General features: G+C 41.8%; 1 protein-coding gene across 1 annotated transcript in view; it reads right to left on the bottom strand.

Annotated features, from left to right (window-relative positions):
• KIF13B (kinesin family member 13B) overlaps positions 1-20,826 on the bottom strand; it is a gene marked incomplete in the record, with an annotated part of 3,953,176 nt that overhangs the window by 3,761,273 nt on the left and 171,077 nt on the right. Inside the window, 1 exon segment of the mRNA XM_044062707.1 lies at positions 19,725-19,818. Within this exon segment, the coding sequence (XP_043918642.1) occupies positions 19,725-19,818 (94 nt within the window).

Here is a 20,826-nt window from a genome sequence, read left to right as displayed (position 1 = left end):
CAGATTCAGACCTTTCTTTCAGAATGATCCAGCAACATGTTGAATACTAAAGCAGTCTTCCTTGTTGGTTACAACTCTGATGGACACCTTTAAAATCTTAATGTGAACTGCCCACAAAATTATATTGTCCTACTGCCTTATACTGTATACCATATTTTTTGTCCATCCTGGAATGGGCAAATTAGGGTCACGACTCCCAAAACAAAAATAAGTCATGTTAACCTTAGCCCTCAAAATCAATACACCCACAGACTCAAACTGGTAATCCTTCAGACCATGAATCCAAGACTGGAAAGTCTCAAGTATACTTTTAAGTGCCTGAAATTTGACCTCAAAAGCATTAAAACTACATGACTAGGTGTAGCATTTTCATTATAATGTGCAAGATGGAGCTCTATGAACACAAGAGATTCACCACCTAGAACAAGAGTAGTCTCAAAGTTCAGGTAGTTACAGCAACCACAGCAAGTTCTACTAATGGTATGCATAGTTTAAAATACTGTAGATGGGACACATATTATAAAATAATTTTAACTTTTACAATAATGTCACTGTGCAACCTAAATTAGTTTGTACATTTTCTGATGAAAAGCTTCTGGAAATGGCTTTGCAATGCACGTTAGTCCATTCATGCAACTACATGGAGTTTAGTGCACTGCTTCAGTATACAACAAAAAGTTAATCATAGTGCTATTTTTATGGTGTTCAACTGCAGTATCTAGAACAAAAGTATTTTGCCTTTTTGAACTGAAAACAGCTTAATAAACTGACATTTTTTTTTTTTTTAATGAAATGACTTTTGCATGACATTTGCTAATGAGCGGGGGAAATATGTAAACGTAACAATTCTCTGACATGGGCTACCAACCTCATTTCTGTGAGTAATGCAAGGTTTATCATCGGTAAAATGACAGTGATCTGGAATCACTTACTCTTTCAAATGCAAATACTCTATCACTACTGTGTATTACATACTATATTTGTACTACATTGCTACAACAAACAAAATAACTTCTAAAATTGTTGCCCCCACTTCAGCAAAAAAGATTTTCTCTAAAACAGAAAGCAAATCTAAAGGTGAGAGCAACAATGCAAAGGGATCTTGACCCTATTAAATTATTTTATGCAGAGAGAATGTATTGCTTGTTTTGTAGTTAGGCAAAGTGCACACATTTTTCTGTACATCCTGGAAGAGTTACAACGGTTGTAAATATCTACAACTAGGAAACAATTTCTAATGAAACGGTTTACAAGACTGCACTTCAGTGAGACAATATTTAACAAGTTACAAAACAATTCAGCTGGCAAAATTCCAAATTTATTTTCCTGTTTAGAGAGTAACATCCACATATACTAAACTGGTAAGCAAATACTGGCCAAGCAAAGAAAACCATTTTAACATTTCCTTACTGACGCTCATGTTTGAGGAAACTTTTGGTTTCATGTTTATTCTCCTTCACATTTATTTCGCCAGCTAAACTGTTAGCGGAAGGAAGTCATCTCAAATCAAGGCTACAAAATAAAAAAGCAAAAATCTAAAGGACAAAAACAATGCATACAATAAATATATAAAATACAATGGTGTAATCATGACCCACTGGTCAAAATCAAAGAGGACATTCTTACCAAAGTTAACTTCTATAAACAGATACTATTGATCTTTAAGACTGCACAACTAAATAAATGCATTAAAAGCTGCATGGTCCTCCAAGATAATCCAGAACATTCTTGATATTAGCAGTTCAGTTTGCACCAAACCAAAGAGAAGCTTACATAATTCACAAGACAATGGCGATTACAAGTCAGAAGATCATTCATGAATAGTTTGACAAACACCTTAAAAATGCAAGCTAAAACTCCAAACTTTTCCTAGCATCTAAAAGCTTCCTTTTGTTTGCCATTGCATATGGAAACACAGCTGAATGAACATATTTTCCTTAATAACATCACACTACAACAACAGAGTAGAGGTCACTCAGGGGTTGACTGCAGATACAGTTCTTAACTCTCATTTGTACCACATCTACTTGCCATAAAGACTTCAAAAGGCACCAAGACACTGGAAAGTGGTCAAAGACAACAAAATAAAATGCACTGATGTTGGATATGATCACCGTCCCATTAAAAGTCCTGGACTGTATATTCACGTGGCTACACATCAGCTGCTCAAATTTTTTTTGGAGGGGGATTAAGGCATCCACAGATTTAGCTATGCACACTTACCCCTTGGGGATATGTCCCATTGACTAAGTATTTTCTTAAATTCAAGACCACACTTCAAAGAAAAAGCTTCAACACACCATCACCTTATAACAATGACACTTGAAAAAAAAGTTGCAACCCTTTTATCCTACATGAACAGTCAACACCCTACAAAATGTTTTACTGCCCTTCTACCACTGTTTTAACAGCAGCATGAAATTAGACCAGTTTTACCCATTAGTTAAAGTGCATAAAGCCCCACTGCCATTTCTTTAATACCTTCATAAAGCAGGACACTCCATTTAAAAGCATTAACATTTACACTGGCGCAGTCATCAGTGAATATGATCCAAATAAAATAGCACAAAATACCTATACATAGTTTAGTTTGAGTCTGTGTTTTCACATTCACTGTCTCCCAAATACCAGTGCCCTAAAGATTCCTACTAGTTTCAGTTAAGTTGTGCAATGTCACTTTTTTTGCACCACCACCAAAATTAAACAAACATTACTTACAAAAATTGACAGATGCTTGGAAATAAATACATAAAAGCAAGCTGTGTGTGAAAGTCATCCATAAAAACATAAAACAGGCATAAGCAGAAATATTTTTAAAAATTACAGCACAAATCCAGTGACATTGAAAAGGTGAGGCAAAGTCCTACAGAGCAAAGTGGTTCAAATCAAATTGTGCAGACATCCAGTTTGGGAGCAAAAATGGTGCTAGAGCTACTTAGTGAGCATCACATATTGCTCACCTGCTGACTCTCCTGAAGCTGTGTGATCAGAATCAGTATACATCAGTGTATGTGCGTGTGCGTCAATGCAGTGGGCATCACTCCCTCATGCCAGACATAGGTTTACTTATGTGATGCACTTTACTGTGCAAGCTGTCTTTAGTTCATTTTTTTATTTAAAATCTTATTTTCTCAGTGTTTCTCTGCTGACCATGGAGTCCTCACTCCCATCCCACCCACATGCAAGAGTTTTTCAGCAAACCTGTTCTAAGAGGCTTGAGGTCCGGCATACTGGAATGTGGTGCTGACATCTGTACTGCTGAATAGGGTTTTACACTTAGGCCCTACCATTCAAGTGAATGTCTATAGTTTGAGGAAAGCATGTGCAATGCACCACATGAGGTATTGCCCATGTGTGTGGGAAGAACTCGCAGGGCCCCACCACTCTTATGATAACACTCCAGTGCAATTTGTAATTTCTTTCATGGATCTTGCCACAAAGAATGCTTAGCTACAAGCTCAGTCTCCTTCAAAGTGGCAAGCAGGCAAAGCCTTAACCTTCTACGGTTCGGGGAAGAAGATGGGGAGATTAACACTCTGTCTCAAGGTAAACAAACTACTTCAGGCATAAAAGGGTTAATAATCAAAGAAATCCTGGCACCATAATGCAAGACAGTCTCCTAACAGATGTCTGTGCAATGAGGGAAACATTCTTCCATGTTAAGAACCTCAATGCATCCTGATGACTTAGTTCAGCAATAAATTAAGACCTCAAGGAGGAGTCACCAGTTTTAAAGACAGATGGATATGCAATACCCCTTTCAAAAATTTGAGAAAGGGTTAGAAAAGGGGGATCCAAGGGCAGCCACGACAAATGAGCCTTGAGAGAGAAATTAAAAAGACCAGTGGACAGTAACTCACACAAAGAACCAACACCAACTTGAAACGCTTTTCCACTTGCACATACACAATATGTTCTAGCAGCAAGTTTTGTTTCCACCTGCTTTAGTACTTGCTGCACGTCCTCAGAAAAAAGGTTATTAAAATTCTATCATCCAGGCTGTTAACTGAAGAATTTTCAGGTTGGGGTGTATGAAACTAGTCTGGTGAGAGCAAATCCGTTTTGTGGGGAAATCTGTGTTAACTACCCTTGGACAGACTGAAAGGAAGAGAAAAATCACTATTACTTGGGCTAAAAAGGAGTCAACACAATGTTTGGGCAGTCCTTCTGGACCTTTAGAACAATCCTGAATATCGCTGGAAATTGTGAAAAGGTATACAGAAACATTACTGTCCATAGGAATGAGAAGGCATCAGTCTTCCAGGCCTGTTTGCAAGAAGTTCAGGAAAAGATCTACCTTAGTTGTCTACTCTGACAGGAGACAAACACACACTTGAGAAGTTCCCCACAGCTGGATAAGTTCTTGGAATATCCCATTCATGAGGGTCTGTCCAGGTCATGCTTATTTGCTCTGACAGCATGTATGAAGTCTGAAGTGTCAAACTGAGCTAAGTTACAATATTCCAGGCTATCACAGCAAGTCTGCAAAGAGAATATGACCTGGTATCCCCATGTTTGTCTACAAAGAACACAACTGTAGAGTTCTGAAGATCAAAGATAATGTAAAGCTTTCACTGTCAACATCTCTCTGGCATTTATGTGCTTCTGTCTTTAGCGATGGTTTCAAAGCTCTTGCTCTTACATGCATAGTGACAGACTTGAAAGGGTTCAGAAGGGAAAACGGGTGACTTGGGCTGCAAAAAACATATGGTCCACCCACCAACTGGTCTCCTTACAAATCCCAAAACAGGATGGCTTCAGACATGTTATTCAGGATGGTATTCTATGGGTTGCCACGTCCGTGGACCATCCTGCCCTGATAATGCCCCCACCCGATCAGAGAGGCATCCGTGGTGACTGTGGCAACTGGAGGAGGAGGAACAAAGGTCGGCCCTGATAAAGAAGAGGAAGATATCCACCAGCCCAGATGAGCCCTGCGACTGTGTCACTAGATCTCGTGTCTCATCGGAAGATTGTGATCGACCACTCGTGAAAAGCATCCACTGCAGGAGGCGCATGTGGCGAGCCAGTGGTAGAAGAACAATGGCGCAGCCATTAGACCTAGAACTTTCAGGACAAACCTGGCTTTGATCTTTGCTTTGTAACAGAAGCCGAACAAATTTTGGATGTCCAGAATTCTTTGATCTGTTAGTCTGGCTAACATTTTGTGATATTTAACTCTCGCCTATAAAGGTGATAGATTGGCAAGGCAGCAGAAGATTTTCTGAAATTTACTGAAATTCCCAGATTCTTGCAAAGCTGAGGGTGTAGTCTCTGGACTGAAGAAGCTGACACTTGGTGTTGGCGGAGAGGAGCCAGTCGTCCAAATAAGGAAACACCTGGAATCCTAGACGTCTCAGGTGAGCTGTGACCACTGCCATGCATTTGGTAAACACTCTGGGGGCTGAAGTGAGGCCAAAGGGCAGGGCTCTGAATTGGTAATGACTGGTCCCTAGCCGAGGCGGAGAAACCTCCTGGAAGCCTGTGAATCTTTATGTGATAGTACGCATCCTGAAGGTCTAATCGAGCACATCCAGTTGTCCTTGCCCAGAAAGGGCAGAATGGACTGAAGCATGACCATCCGGAATCTTGCCTTTTTGACAAATCTGTTCAGATTGCTGAGGTCTAATATTGGTCTCCACTCTCCCGTCCTTTTGGGGACCAAAAAGAATCTTGAGTAGACGCCGGATCCTACTTGGTCTGCCGGCACTGTCTGGGCGGCTCTTTTTTCTAGGAGTTTTGAAACCTCCTGTTTTGCTAAATCCTTTGACCGGGTGAGATGTCTGGAAGGGATTGTAGAGGTACGAGAAACCTTACGAAGGGGATCTTGTAACCCTCGGATATAATCGACTGTACCCACTTCTCTTGGGATAGAGACTGCCAGGCTACTGGGTACAGTGAAATCCTTCCCCCGACTGCCTCCAAGGGTGGACAGTCGGGCAACACCTCAGGGATGCTGAAAGGGCTTCTCAGGAAGAGACTCCCTGTTGCCCTGGTTCTGAGGACCCCCCCCTGCCTCTAGGGCGGCGTCTATTATTGTTACCCCCTCTGCCTCTGGAGTAAACTGACCACGTGTGTCCGGTGTAGCTCCTTGGGCTTTACGGAACCACATCTTCCCCCCTTTCTGACCCTTGGGATATGGTCTAGAAGGAGTGGAAAATTGGACTCCAATGGCAGAAAGAGTCTTACCGTCCTGCTCACACCTCCTTCACTTGAGGTCCGAACAAAGCCGAACCATCAAAGGGGGTATTAGTGAAGGACGCCTTAAAGGGGTCCGCAAAATTACACAGCCGCATCCAGGCTTGGCGTCTAAGAGCAACTCCTGTGCCTGCGGCCCTGCTCGCTCCATCGGCCGCATAAGATATGAGCCGCACGGAGGAGTTAGATATGGAATTCAGGATAGCAAGCTGTGAGGCAATCTTTTCCTGAGCCCCAGCAGCAGAAGGATCCTGGACTACTTCACCCAGTTCCTTGAGAATATCTCGTTGAAGCCTGGTGAAGTGACAAAGGTAATTCAGCGAGCATAGCAAAGGTGGCTGAAGAAAACATCCGCTTTCCATACCTGTCCATGGTCCTAGAGTCCTTGTTAGGAGGATGGACAGGTACTGAAGGATCCGCCAGTTCCTTCTTAGTGGCCGCCACCACCATAGCATCCACAGAGACACCTTTGGAAAGGAACTGTTTATCCGGCCAGGGCCGTAATGAACTTGGATGGTTTCTGGGGACAGGTTCCACAGAATCTGGAGCGCACGCCTTCCGAGCCACTACCTGCATGAGTGGGTCGAAGGCGGAGACACCAGGAGGTGGAGGGTGGGATCCAAAGCCTCCAGGTATACCGACTCATCCTCGGAGGGGTCAATGGAGGCCAATTCCCCTCTGTTTGAGGAGCTCAAGGATGTCTGAAAGGAGACATCCTCAGAGGGGACCGTGGGGAACCCTCCGACTCATCTAAGTCGGTATCAGATGTAGTAGACTCAGGGAGTCTGTGTGTTTCCTCTTACCGTCCTCTTCCGAGGGGTTCCCTGCAGGGTCAGGAGAAACCTCGGAAGAGGAGGAAATTCCCAGTGGGGAAACCTGGGCGATGGATCCCTGGGCCTGAGAGCAAGAGGCTGGCAAGAGGCATCTGCAGGCACTGATGAGGGAGGAGCTAGAGGGATGGACCGTTGACCAGGCTCAGAGGCCAGGACACTCCTCATCACCTCAAAGGCTCCTCTCCCGGGAGACCAGAACATACCGCTCGAAGAGACAGGAATGGTGGCTCCAAGGAGAGAGAAGGCTCCGAGGCCGATGTCGGCGCCGAGCTTACCAAAGCGAAGCCCGAGAGGGAGGCGGGGTGGGACAAGGGTCCGATGCCACTAGCCCCTCGGGCTGACAGTGGAAACCCGGCGACGGATCCCTCCAAGGAATGTCTCAAGGAGGAGATCGGAGCCGAGGGCAGCGGAGCCGAAGGATGTATCGGCTCCGGCATCGAAACAGTCGCTGCCCAAAGCTCGGCTCGAACTCTGGTGTGGAAGTAGGAGGAGGAAGTTCAAGAACTGGGGCTATAGCCGAAGTCTGTTGAGGCGGGCTATGGAGCATTTGGGCCAGTGCCTGAGACTTCAACAGCCTGCTTACCACCCTCTCCAAGTCGTGGTCAGACAGCCTGGAAGATCTCGAAGATCGGCTCCGATGGCTCGGCTCGGACAAAAGAGGAGATCCCGGAGCAGTGGATACTCATAATAGGGGACCGAGATCTCTGCGGGTCGAAGCCATTGGAGCCGAAGTCCCTAGAACTCCAGATGGAGCCGAGGATTTCGGCTCCGATGTTGAATAAAGTGTCGGCTCCAGCCGGAGCCGACAAGGCCACAGTAGTCAGGGTATCGGAGCCAGCCGGCACTGAACCCACTACTCGAGAAGTAGTATCGACTCCAGCCGGGCCGATGTCGGCTCCGACGGGCGGAGCCACCGGAGGAGGCTTGGACACTGTAGCCTGAGCCTTGGTGGCTTAAGAGGTTTTCCTGACCCTGATTTAGGAGGAGAACCTTCAGGTTTAAGTAAACCTCGGAGGATGAGTTTGTTCCTCCTTTCCTGCAGGACTCTCTGGCTAAAAGCATGACACAACACAGGAGTCCTGCAGGTGCAAAGGCCCAGGCAATAAACACAATAAGTGTGACCGTCTGTCAGAGACATTTTCTGACAGCACTGGTCACACTTCTTGAAGCCTGAGACCTTGCCTTCTTTTGACATCCTAAGAGGATAGAACACAAACAGTCCCAACAAACACACAAATTAATCCCTTACACAAACACACAGGAAGGGATAACAAAAGGAACTAGGCCTGACTAAACTACTTTAGATTAAAACTTATAAAAGTTTATAAAAAGGTTGAAAAATAGGGAATAGGGTGGGCTGTAACTAATTACAGACTACACTAACACTAACAGGGAAAAATAAACCCCTAACTACACTTTTTCTTATTTGACTAAGAAAAAACTTACCTCAGCTGGCAAAGGAGACCTCTTTCGCTAAGCGGCAAACGAGATCTGGGGTAGTTCCGCCTTGCATCATGGGATATAGGGTTGCCTCGAGCTGGTAAAAGGAGTTCTCGAGCTAAAGCAAGTGCCGAGTCGGAGCCGAGGATCGGCTCCGAACCCATCCAGCAAGAATGAAGGCGAGATTGACAACTTAACATCTTTTGGTTTCATGTTTATTCTCCTTCACATTTATTTCGCCAGCTAAACTGTTAGCGGAAGGAAGTCATCTCAAATCAAGGCTACAAAATAAAAAAGCAAAAATCTAAAGGACAAAAACAATGCATACAATAAATATATAAAATACAATGGTGTAATCATGACCCACTGGTCAAAATCAAAGAGGACATTCTTACCAAAGTTAACTTCTATAAACAAATACTATTGATCTTTAAGACTGCACAACTAAATAAATGCATTAAAAGCTGCATGGTCCTCCAAGATAATCCAGAACATTCTTGACATTAGCAGTTCAGTTTGCACCAAACCAAAGAGAAGCTTACATAATTCACAAGACAATCGCGATTACAAGTCAGAAGATCATTCATGAATAGTTTGACAAACACCTTAAAAATGCAAGCTAAAACTCCAAACTTTTCCTAGCATCTAAAAGCTTCCTTTTGTTTGCCATTGCATATGGGAACACAGCTGAATGAACATATTTTCCTTAATAACATCACACTACAACAACAGAGTAGAGGTCACTCAGGGGTTGACTGCAGATACAGTTCTTAACTCTCATTTGTACCACATCTGTTTGCCATAAAGACTTCAAAAGGCACCAAGACACTGGAAAGTGGTCAAAGACAACAAAATAAAATGCACTGATGTTGGATATGATCACCGTCCCATTAAAAGTCCTGGACTGTATATTCACGTGGCTACACATCAGCTGCTCAAATTTTTTTTGGAGGGGGATTAAGGCATCCACAGATTTAGCTATGCACACTTACCCCTTGGGGATATGTCCCATTGACTAAGTATTTTCTTAAATTCAAGACCACACTTCAAAGAAAAAGCTTCAACACACCATCACCTTATAACAATGACACTTGAAAAAAAAGTTGCAACCCTTTTATCCTACATGAACAGTCAACACCCTACAAAATGTTTTACTGCCCTTCTACCACTGTTTTAACAGCAGCATGAAATTAGACCAGTTTTACCCATTAGTTAAAGTGCATAAAGCCCCACTGCCATTTCTTTAATACCTTCATAAAGCAGGACACTCCATTTAAAAGCATTAACATTTACACTGGCGCAGTCATCAGTGAATATGATCCAAATAAAATAGCACAAAATACCTATACATAGTTTAGTTTGAGTCTGTGTTTTCACATTCACTGTCTCCCAAATACCAGTGCCCTAAAGATTCCTACTAGTTTCAGTTAAGTTGTGCAATGTCACTTTTTTTGCACCACCACCAAAATTAAACAAACATTACTTACAAAAATTGACAGATGCTTGGAAATAAATACATAAAAGCAAGCTAAGTGTGAAAGTCATCCATAAAAACATAAAACAGGCAAAAGCAGAAATATTTTTAAAAATTACAGCACAAATCCAGTGACATTGAAAAGGTGAGGCAAAGTCCTACAGAGCAAAGTGGTTCAAATCAAATTGTGCAGACATCCAGTTTGGGAGCAAAAATGGTGCTAGAGCTACTTAGTGAGCATCACATATTGCTCACCTGCTGACTCTCCTGAAGCTGTGTGATCAGAATCAGTATACATCAGTGTATGTGCGTGTGCGTCAATGCAGTGGGCATCACTCCCTCATGCCAGACATAGGTTTACTTATGTGATGCACTTTACTGTGCAAGCTGTCTTTAGTTCATTTTTTTATTTAAAATCTTATTTTCTCAGTGTTTCTCTGCTGACCATGGAGTCCTCACTCCCATCCCACCCACATGCAAGAGTTTTTCAGCAAACCTGTTCTAAGAGGCTTGAGGTCCGGCATACTGGAATGTGGTGCTGACATCTGTACTGCTGAATAGGGTTTTACACTTAGGCCCTACCATTCAAGTGAATGTCTATAGTTTGAGGAAAGCATGTGCAATGCACCACATGAGGTATTGCCCATGTGTGTGGGAAGAACTCGCAGGGCCCCACCACTCTTATGATAACACACCAGTGCAATTTGTAATTTCTTTCATGGATCTTGCCACAAAGAATGCTTAGCTACAAGCTCAGTCTCCTTCAAAGTGGCAAGCAGGCAAAGCCTTAACCTTCTACGGTTCGGGGAAGAAGATGGGGAGATTAACACTCTGTCTCAAGGTAAACAAACTACTTCAGGCATAAAAGGGTTAATAATCAAAGAAATCCTGGCACCATAATGCAAGACAGTCTCCTAACAGATGTCTGTGCAATGAGGGAAACATTCTTCCATGTTAAGAACCTCAATGCATCCTGATGACTTAGTTCAGCAATAAATTAAGACCTCAAGGAGGAGTCACCAGTTTCAAAGACAGATGGATATGCAATACCCCTTTCAAAAATTTGAGAAAGGGTTAGAAAAGGGGGATCTAAGGGCAGCCACGACAAATGAGCCTTGAGAGAGAAATTAAAAAGACCAGAGGACAGTAACTCACACAAAGAACCAACACCAACTTGAAACGCTTTTCCACTTGCACATACACAATATGTTCTAGCAGCAAGTTTTGTTTCCACCTGCTTTAGTACTTGCTGCACGTCCTCAGAAAAAAAGGTTATTAAAATTCTATCATCCAGGCTGTTAACTGAAGAATTTTCAGGTTGGGGTGTATGAAACTAGTCTGGTGAGAGCAAATCCGTTTTGTGGGGAAATCTGTGTTAACTACCCTTGGACAGACTGAAAGGAAGAGAAAAATCACTATTACTTGGGCTAAAAAGGAGTCAACACAATGTTTGGGCAGTCCTTCTGGACCTTTAGAACAATCCTGAATATCGCTGGAAATTGTGAAAAGGTATACAGAAACATTACTGTCCATAGGAATGAGAAGGCATCAGCCTTCCAGGCCTGTTTGCAAGAAGTTCAGGAGAAGATCTACCTTAGTTGTCTACTCTGACAGGAGACAAACACACACTTGAGAAGTTCCCCACAGCTGGATAAGTTCTTGGAATATCCCATTCATGAGGGTCTGTCCAGGTCATGCTTATTTGCTCTGACAGCATGTATGAAGTCTGAAGTGTCAAACTGAGCTAAGTTACAATATTCCAGGCTATCACAGCAAGTCTGCAAAGAGAATATGACCTGGTATCCCCAAGTTTGTCTACAAAGAACACAACTGTAGAGTTCTGAAGATCAAAGATAATGTAAAGCTTTCACTGTCAACATCTCTCTGGCATTTATGTGCTTCTGTCTTTAGCGATGGTTTCAAAGCTCTTGCTCTTACATGCATAGTGACAGACTTGAAAGGGTTCAGAAGGGAAAACGGGTGACTTGGGCTGCAAAAAACATATGGTCCACCCACCAACTGGTCTCCTTACAAATCCCAAAACAGGGATCTGAAAAGGAAGCATAAAGATGCGAGCCCAGACTGACCTGAGGTGCCACTAGATTTTTCTCCTGTGCAGTCTGGCCAGGAGAAGCATGAGAATAACTGATGTCATGTACCTCAAAATCCTAAGAAAATGCCTTGCAGGTACTTGGCTTTGGATGGAGAAACTCATGAACTGTTGAAACCTCTCTGCTTTGTCCAGAGAAACTCATGAACTGTTGAAACTTCTCTGCTTTGTCCAGAGGAAAAAATGGCTCTTCCCAGTGCAAAATCTAACAGACATCCCAGGAATACAATTCTGTGAGAAGGGATGATAACAGATTTTTCTAAGTGGATTTGAAAATCCAGAAAGAGGAGTACATTCTATACAGCTGCTAAACATTTCTGAGACATGGAAAAAGTCTGGAAAGATGAGAATCGTCCAACTATGGAAAGATGTGAATGCCTTGAAGTCTTCAATAAGCAATTACTGAAGCCATACACTTTGTGACTTTGTGAATATCCTTTGTACAGCAGAATGTCCAAAGGGTAAAACAAAGAGCTGATAAAATTTCAAACATCTGAACTGCTTAGTAAATGGAGTGTGATACTTTTCTGTCTGGTTTTACCATGAAAGCTAGAATAGGAATCATTAGTAAAATGGATTGACAGGAAAGCATTTTGAACTTTGGAATCTTGGCAAACAATGCTTTAGAAAGGAAAGATACAGCTCAGGCCTCCAGGAGCCTTCCTTCTTTTCTCTGGCACCGTAAAAATCCTTGAATAAAAGCCTCTGACCAATGGGCAGGGAGGCAATGGTTATATTACTCCTTGAAAAAACATTAAATGCAGAATGGAAGGAAACAAGAGACTTGGTTCACAGGGCATGGGGTCCCCACTCCCACTTACCTATGAAACCAATTTGTCTGCCACAATCTGGTACCCCAAGAGGGTAGGAAGAACAAAAAAGAAGAGGACTCGGAGAGATGGAGGGTTTGCCAGAATGGGAGGAGGAAGCCAGAACAGCCAAGATTATCATGCTGACTGGGAGGACTGGACTTGATTTCTAGGAGTTTTCCCTTGCCGTTCCTTTGTACTCTCACTGTCATTACTTTTTAAACTCCTATTTGAAAGCTCCTTGCAGCTTACATTGTTCACTGAAAAAGGAGCAGAGGAGGTGGGGAAAATTTTATTTGCTTAAAAAAAGGGAGGGCTGAAAAATTTAAGTCACTGTCTGACCCAGCTTTTCTCTTTCATAACAGTTCTTGAGCACCTCAGCTGCAGAAGGGTCATTCATTATCTAAGGTAGAATTTCAAATTTCAGTTTAACATTTTCTAGAAAGTTTTGAGAATGAAGCCAAACCGATAAAGCAGCAGGTCTGGGACAACAATCAGCAGCATCATAGGCACACTTTAAAACAATCTTAGTAACACAAGAAACAGATGTTAGAGAGTCATTCAAATAATTCATTACTTTAGAAGGAGGAATAACAACAATTAACTTCTGCATGCTCTCAAAAGTTAAAAGTAAAATCTTTAACATACAGGTGTGACGGTTTAAAATCCAGAAAGCTAAACTAGCAGAAGAATGTTGTTGTGTCTTTCGGCTTTTCCCGGTTAGGGGTCGCCACAGCGGAACTCCAGTCCTAACGCACAACCTTCAACGAAGGAACGCCCATTCACGCATGTCGCCACACAGAAGACGCTCTAACTGGGAATTGAACAGGCAACGTCCAACTGTGAGGCGACAACGCTACCACAGCACCACCACCGCAGTTGAAACTAGCAGAAGAATACAATACAATGGGCAAATTTTCTCAATATCCACTTTGCCTGGGAAACTACCTACAAAGCTTGACCTCAGTAGGCATATTTGTCCCAGACTGAAGCTCCCTATCTCAACTGAATGACCAACCTTCACCTACCTTTCCCTGAGACAGGCAAGCGTGGTTCTACTTTAACCCCCACAAGGGATATGGCTGTAGATGAAACACCAGGAGGACCAGATGGAAAATGTATTAATCTGATTGATTTATTTTACATTTGTTTACCGGGATAGTCAGACTGGATACATGTCCATTTTCAGTGGAGGTCCGGGGAGAAAAGCTCCACACAGACAAACTTACATAGATTACACAGAAGTTAGCATACAATTATAAAAACAAAGTGGTTATATACAATAGCTTAGTAGTGTTCCCGAGTAGGGACTCGCAATTAAAAGTAAGACACATCAGATTGGAAACAGAGCTTGGTGACGTAGTTACAAGTTATGATAATTACAGAATATGCTTTCAGTTTATAACTTAATCAGGGTTGGTACATGGGCATGGCCAATTCATTTTGAGATACTGTTTGAGGTTTTTATTAAAGAGACGTTTGGAGGATTGTAGGGTTATATAGTTTGGCAACGAATTCCAGGTTTTGCCAACGAAGTTGGCAAACACGGATTCACCAGCAGAGTTATTAGCTTTGTGGGTTTGGACCAGTAGCTTATCAGCTGACCACAGGGATCTCAGGTTGCTATATGGCTTAATAATATTTTTAAGTGAGGGGGTATCCTCAGGGTGGTGCAAAATTTTGTAAGCAATTAAGAGTTGATTGAATTGAATTAAGCTGTCAGTTCTAGCCACTGTAGTCGTTTAAGGTTCTGGCAGTGGTGGGTTCTATAGGTGGAGCCAGTGACTAATCTGGCAATATGATTGTAGCTATGGGACAGCTTACCTAGTTCTGATTTGTTGAGGTTTGAGAGTACAGGCGAGGCATATAAAAGAGTAGAGAGTAGGTGTGATCGGCAATTGCAGTCCTAGCCAGTGGGGTTAAAATGTCTTGTTTCTATACAGTGATCCAAGCTTCTTATTGATGGTCTGTATGGTTTTATTGACCTATAGGTCAAATTTGAGATTGTCTATGATCACCCCTAGCAGTTTGGTGTGATGATCTGGGGAAATAGTGGTACCATTGCTAGATGTGACAGAGAATGAAAGTGTGGTAGATCTACTAGTAGGGGAGAAAAGTAGAAGTTTAGTTTTATTGGGGTTCAGAAGTAGGCATTGGTTGGTGAGCCACTTCTCGATAGTGTTAAATGAATTTTGGGTTAAGGTTTGCAGTTCGGATGGGGAGGTGGCTGAGCAGATAAGAGTGGAATCATCTGCATACTGAATGGAGGTAGCTTTAGGGATAGCAGTGTGAAGGTTGCTGATAAAAAATAGAGAAGAGTAGTGGACCTAGTATGGACCCTTGAGGGACACCAAGTGCGAGAGGTAACTGGCTGGAGAGTTTGCCCTGCCATAGTAACGCCTGTTGTCTACCAGTCAGGTAGGACTGGAACCACTGGATAGCAGGCTTGCTGAGGGAAACCGATTTCAGTGAAAAAATGAGAAGTTCATGGTCGACCATGTCAAAGGCTTTTGATAGGTCAAGAAAGAGGGTTGAGGTTAGCCTATTGTCATTCCTGTTTTGGTTTATGGCAGTAGTAAAGGAAAGGAGGGCTGAGGTAGTGCTGTGGTATGGCCTGAAACCATGCTAGGTGTTGGGATAGTAAGTCATTCTGTGTAAGGTATTGCATTAGTTGCTTGTGTACACATTTCTCCATTATTTTGGCTAGTAGGGAAAGAATGGCAGTGAGTCTACAGTTGGATATATCCGAGGAGCTACCACAATTACGGAGTGGGATGACTTGAGATATTTTCCAAAGGGAGGGGACAGCGTTTTCGGTTAAGGGTTTTGTTGATTAGGATAGATATGGGATATGCAATGGCATCTGCAGCTATTTGTAGGTACTCTGCATGGAGGAGTCAGCAGCGAGGGTGGTAGGTTTTAGTTTTTTTTAGAAGTGTTTTGATAAAACTAGTGAATATTGGTTGGAAGCTAAATTTGGGGTGATTATTGGGTAGATTAGGTGTGTGGTTTAAGTTAGAGGGGGTTAGTTGATTTGCTAGGGACTGGATTGTTTCAGTCAAAAAGTTACTAAAGGCGCTAGCTATGGTCTCTGGGGAACTATGGGTGTTAGTTATCTGGGGTGGGGGGTGGTAGAATGACCAGGACGAAGTAGTTGAGTTAAGCCTGCCCAGAACCTTTGAGGGTTGTTATGGTGTTTTTGTAAGAGATTTTGGGAGAAGCTTTTTTATTCAGTAAAATAGATTTTTTTGTATCATTCCTGAGTTGACAATATTTTAGATGGCCAAGTGGGGCTTTAGTTGTTCTCCAGCTGGCCCAGGCTCCGTTTCTAGTTTTGATTTTAGCTTTGGTATCTTTTGTTAACCATGGTGCTGTATTTGATCTAGTTTTTATTGTACATGCTGGAGCATGGGAATCGGGGATACTTAGGAATTTAGTGTTAAAGTGATCTATGGCCTCTATTGTTAGATTTTTTTTTTTAGTTTTGACCAGTCATCTGCTTTTAAACACCCGACTACGAGTGTTACCTTGGGCTTTGGTTTGGAAAAAAATGAGAGCTCTGAAGAACCAAGAACCACCACCGCAGAGCCACCCAGCAGCAGCTGAAGCAAAACATGGGCACTTTAGTTTGCATAGGTCTTTACAGGATAATCAGTGGGAGTAATCACTTCAGCTGCTTGCTCTTTACTTCACTGAGCACTGCATAGCCCACTTACAACAACCTGTTTGCAAACTAAGGGTGCGACACGATTGTTGAAGGTTGATGTACTGCATTTTTTTCTGCTTCCCATACAGTAATTAATGCTCACTGCATAAGGAAGGAAAACCTGCTGGTGCTTACTGTAAAACTACCAACTTATTTTGTAAAGATCGCCTGCATTCAATCAAGTTACTGCTAGCATTTTTTCCTTAACATTTCAAGTGGGACTACTTCTCAGCAAACTTGCCCATGGTATTTTACATGGTTACAGCTGCTGTTGGCTGTTCCAGTCTACATTTGTTTCACTTGCCTTGCATTTTTTGCAGTTGAGTGCAAGTACGTGACAAGTTCGATACAGTTTTGTTTAAGGCAACAAGCAATGCTGGACAGCTATATTTTACACGTTTCTTAACTGCATGGTACCTGTGTAAAAGACGGCAGTCATTCTTAATTTTGAAATTAAATTACGCTAGCCTCTTAACTATACTACATATAATTACAACCCCAATAACAACTGTTTAATAACACTTAATTCCTTAAAAATGTACTGGTCTACCCTCACAAAACTGGCCTTTTTTGGCTATTTTTGCTCCTCATATACAAAAGCCTGTACCTCCAGAAATAGTGCAACTTTCATGAAATTTTCAGGAAATGCAACAGCATACTTACAAAAACACCCTTTGAATGGGTTCCTATGCGCAAAAGCAACAGAGCAGTTGCCGTTTGAATTAAAATAAAAATACTTTGTCATTTTTATGCCTCACTCAGGCCTGTACAGAACCAGATACACTTATGTCTGCAGTCATAACATTAACTCTTAACAGCTTGTGTTTACTGCACTGTGATTAGAACTGAAAACTACATTTCAAAACACAGCTTCCAAATTTCCAAAGGTCATTCAGACCTGAATTTCATCTGCCTATCAAATGGACAATCTCTTACTACGGTTTTAAAATATGCGTATGAATTTTTCAGAACAAGACTCTTGGATAATACAACTTTTTAGATTTACACAGACCAACAAGCAAACCAGACAACAGAATCTCAAATATCTGCAGGTCTGTCGGAACATATAAAGATATGCAACTTGCTACAACATATAAAATGACAGAACACACCACATTTATGAGCAAAGATTATTATTATTATTACTGATCAAGTGAAGACCAATGATATGATTCAGACAATTTGCCAGATGACAAAAATAACTCAAAATGTCTGTTTATGGGAGTCTGTGCATCTCCTTTCTTGGAACTTCGATGGGGGAGGGGGGCTGTAGAATCAAGAGTCCTCAGAGGACAGTCTGCAAATGAGCAGTCATCTTGTTTCCATTTCTCAAATCTGACCCTGGGATGCATTAAGTGGCTCAGGCAGAAAAGGGAGTATTGTCCATGAAGCAGATACCGACAAAACCTGCACCAGATCTGAAGCATGGGTCAGGAAAGAAGTAAAAATGGGAGATGACAGGTCAACTTGTTTCCTTCCTCAAGACAAAGGGGGGATGACAGGACACTCACTTTGGTGTGGGCCTTGAGAAGAACCCTTATAATGCAATCCCAATCTAGTTCTAAAGGATCAATTAGAAGAAGCTGAAGGAGGCAGAGAATGGAATCAAACAATTTCCCTCTCAGAAGTGTCACTGTTGAAATATTTTAGTGACTTACTTCCATCAGAGTGACAGAGGAGGTTTCTGATTCCCTGAAGATCCCAGAATGGAGCTATTTACGTCTTTACTACAAGCAAGTCTCCTGCTTCTGCTCAGTCTACTTCAGAGCTAACAAGCAGACAGATATATGGTCTAACCTTCCTTTCTTGGCATCAGAAGTGTTAGGACTTGTCTTTTTCCTCCCTCGCTTTCTTTTCTGGGCTTGTCTACCTTTATTTTTCTTTTTTGATGCAGCAGAATGAAGGGCCCAGAGGCCAGATGCTTATGTGACAAAGAACTACAACAAGAGAAAAAAAAAAACTCTTGATATACGAATACCCTAAATTGGTTAAGGAAAAATTAAAGGAGCTTGAGGTTGAAATACCAGTTTGCTTGCACGGATCAGACAAGCAGTCTGAAGACTCATCCGTCAGATACAATGGGCAGGAAGAAGATATCAAAGTTTTCCCTATTTACATAAAATCCTGAAATATTTTCCCATTCCCCGTTTTGCTTCTTGTAAATAACATTCTCTCTCAAAGGTCTCTCACTTTCTTCACATACAAAAAAAAACCTTTCACTTTAACTCAGTTTCCCCATTCTCTTCCTATAGCAAAGCAACCTACAATCTCCAGCTGTTTCCTGTTCAATACAGCAAAATCTGGTCTCCCTGTAGCAGCATTCAACACTACCAATTTTCCACAGTAAAGCCTTACAGTCACTTTTGCTAGGACACATTGTTAGCAGCTTCACAGAATATTTAATTTTATTTTACAAGAATAAACCTGCTCTGTTGATTAACCTGCCTTTTTGGGGCACTTTTTCATTTCAGTCCCATCTATTTTTTGTCCATAGAGATTCACAATCATCTGTCTCTGATAATTTCCCCACATCTGCTAACCTGTCCCTAATAATATCACCCTCTCTGCCTCTTTCCCAGTACATCTGCTGCATCACAGAATTACAGTAGACAGTCTATTATCTGAAGTAACTAGGACCTAGGGTAGTTTGGATAATCAAACATACATTGAACTGGATTAAAAAAAACTTCTAAAATCTTGTGTTTTCAGATGCAGGGAATACACTTTTCAACTATTTAGTGATTCCAGTGGACAATAAAAAAATTTTCACACGAGTGGGTTACAAGCTCAAACAACAAAAGTGAATACGTATAATGCTTATATGTTCAGACTATATTTCCTACTCAAAAACATTGGAAGGCTGTGTTCCGACAACTGACATTTGAATAATAGACACTCTATTGTACTTAAGAGCAAGCCCCTTGTACAGCTTACTCTGATGCTCTAATGACTGTGCCCTACCACACGCACAGTTTGCATTACTATTTAATTTTTAATTCTTCTACAACCTTACATGCAACTTTAAAAGCATCTGCTGCAATGTATGTGAGGTTCTTGTTACTGAAGGGTCTTCAGTTTATTAGCCACACAACCTTACTTGACATATGGTTTAAAATACAAATGAAGTACACCTATATCTCGTGGGGAGACTTACCTGGGATCTCCTTTACCAAGATTAGTGCTGACAGGATGCAGTATGACCTGATTACCTTCAACGTCCACAACACATTTGGTATGTAACTCAAGTTCTGCAAACAAAAGACAAAAAAAATAATGGCTGAAACATGGCGGTTTACATAGAGCAGCACAGCGTCCCACTTATTATTGCTGCAATGGCAACAGTTGCAGGACAACCAAACTGCAGGAGCAAAAAGAAGTTAACATTATGATGTGGGATCTGTAGTTATCCATGCACACACAAATGGTTATGTACCCGGAAGAAAGAGACTGGGGATTAAAATAACACATGAATGAATGAGGATGTCAAAGTGAGAAAATACATTATTCGTAGATGATTTGAAGTTGCAAATCCTTCCACCAACCAAAAAAGACTTGCACCTAAGAATAAAAAAGCATTTTACTTGGATCTTTCATACTACAGAAACAGCTGTTAAGATGGCAATTGTAGGTCACTCAGGATCCAACTTTTAAAACAAAAACAAAAAAATAAATAAATAAAAAAGACAAAAACGCATGACAACAGCAGCACAAAAGGTACAAACTTTGAAAACAAATTCAGTAAAGACATCAAGAAATGGCATAACACCTGAATTAGTGTTCTGAGAAAAGTGTATTGTTTTATGCCCTCATTTCTGACCGTACCTCTAACACTTTACATCTGATAAGACCTTCATGAATCAGTATAGTCTTCTCATGTGGATGGCAACACCGTTTGCATTGTCCAGTAATGACCAATCCGATACTTAAGCAAAGGTCTAGTAGGGTATATGGATGTACATTATACCAATTTATTAATACAGATGAATAAATAGCAAGTCTGTGGAATTGTGATCCTTCCCTCAATACCATTAGGACACAGACAGCAGACCTCTTGATAAATGAAACCTTCCAGGCCTCCAGTTCTACCCCTTACCTGCATTTCACTCATCCCCAACTTTCCAGATCTGCAGTTTTGGCAACTGCAAGCCAAGCACAAAGGGGAAACAAAAAACAATCATATCACTAAATATAGAACAAGCACAACAAAGCCCCTTCTAGCACAGCACTGCCTCATCAAGACCTTGTTTGCCTAAAGT

The sequence above is a fragment of the Protopterus annectens genome, chromosome 2.part1 (assembly GCF_019279795.1).
Source record: "Protopterus annectens isolate FY-2018-M chromosome 2.part1, PAN1.0, whole genome shotgun sequence".
Lineage (NCBI taxonomy): Eukaryota > Metazoa > Chordata > Ceratodontiformes > Protopteridae > Protopterus > Protopterus annectens.
Note: the sequence above shows the minus strand (reverse complement) of the source record. Positions and strands in the feature narration are given on the sequence as shown.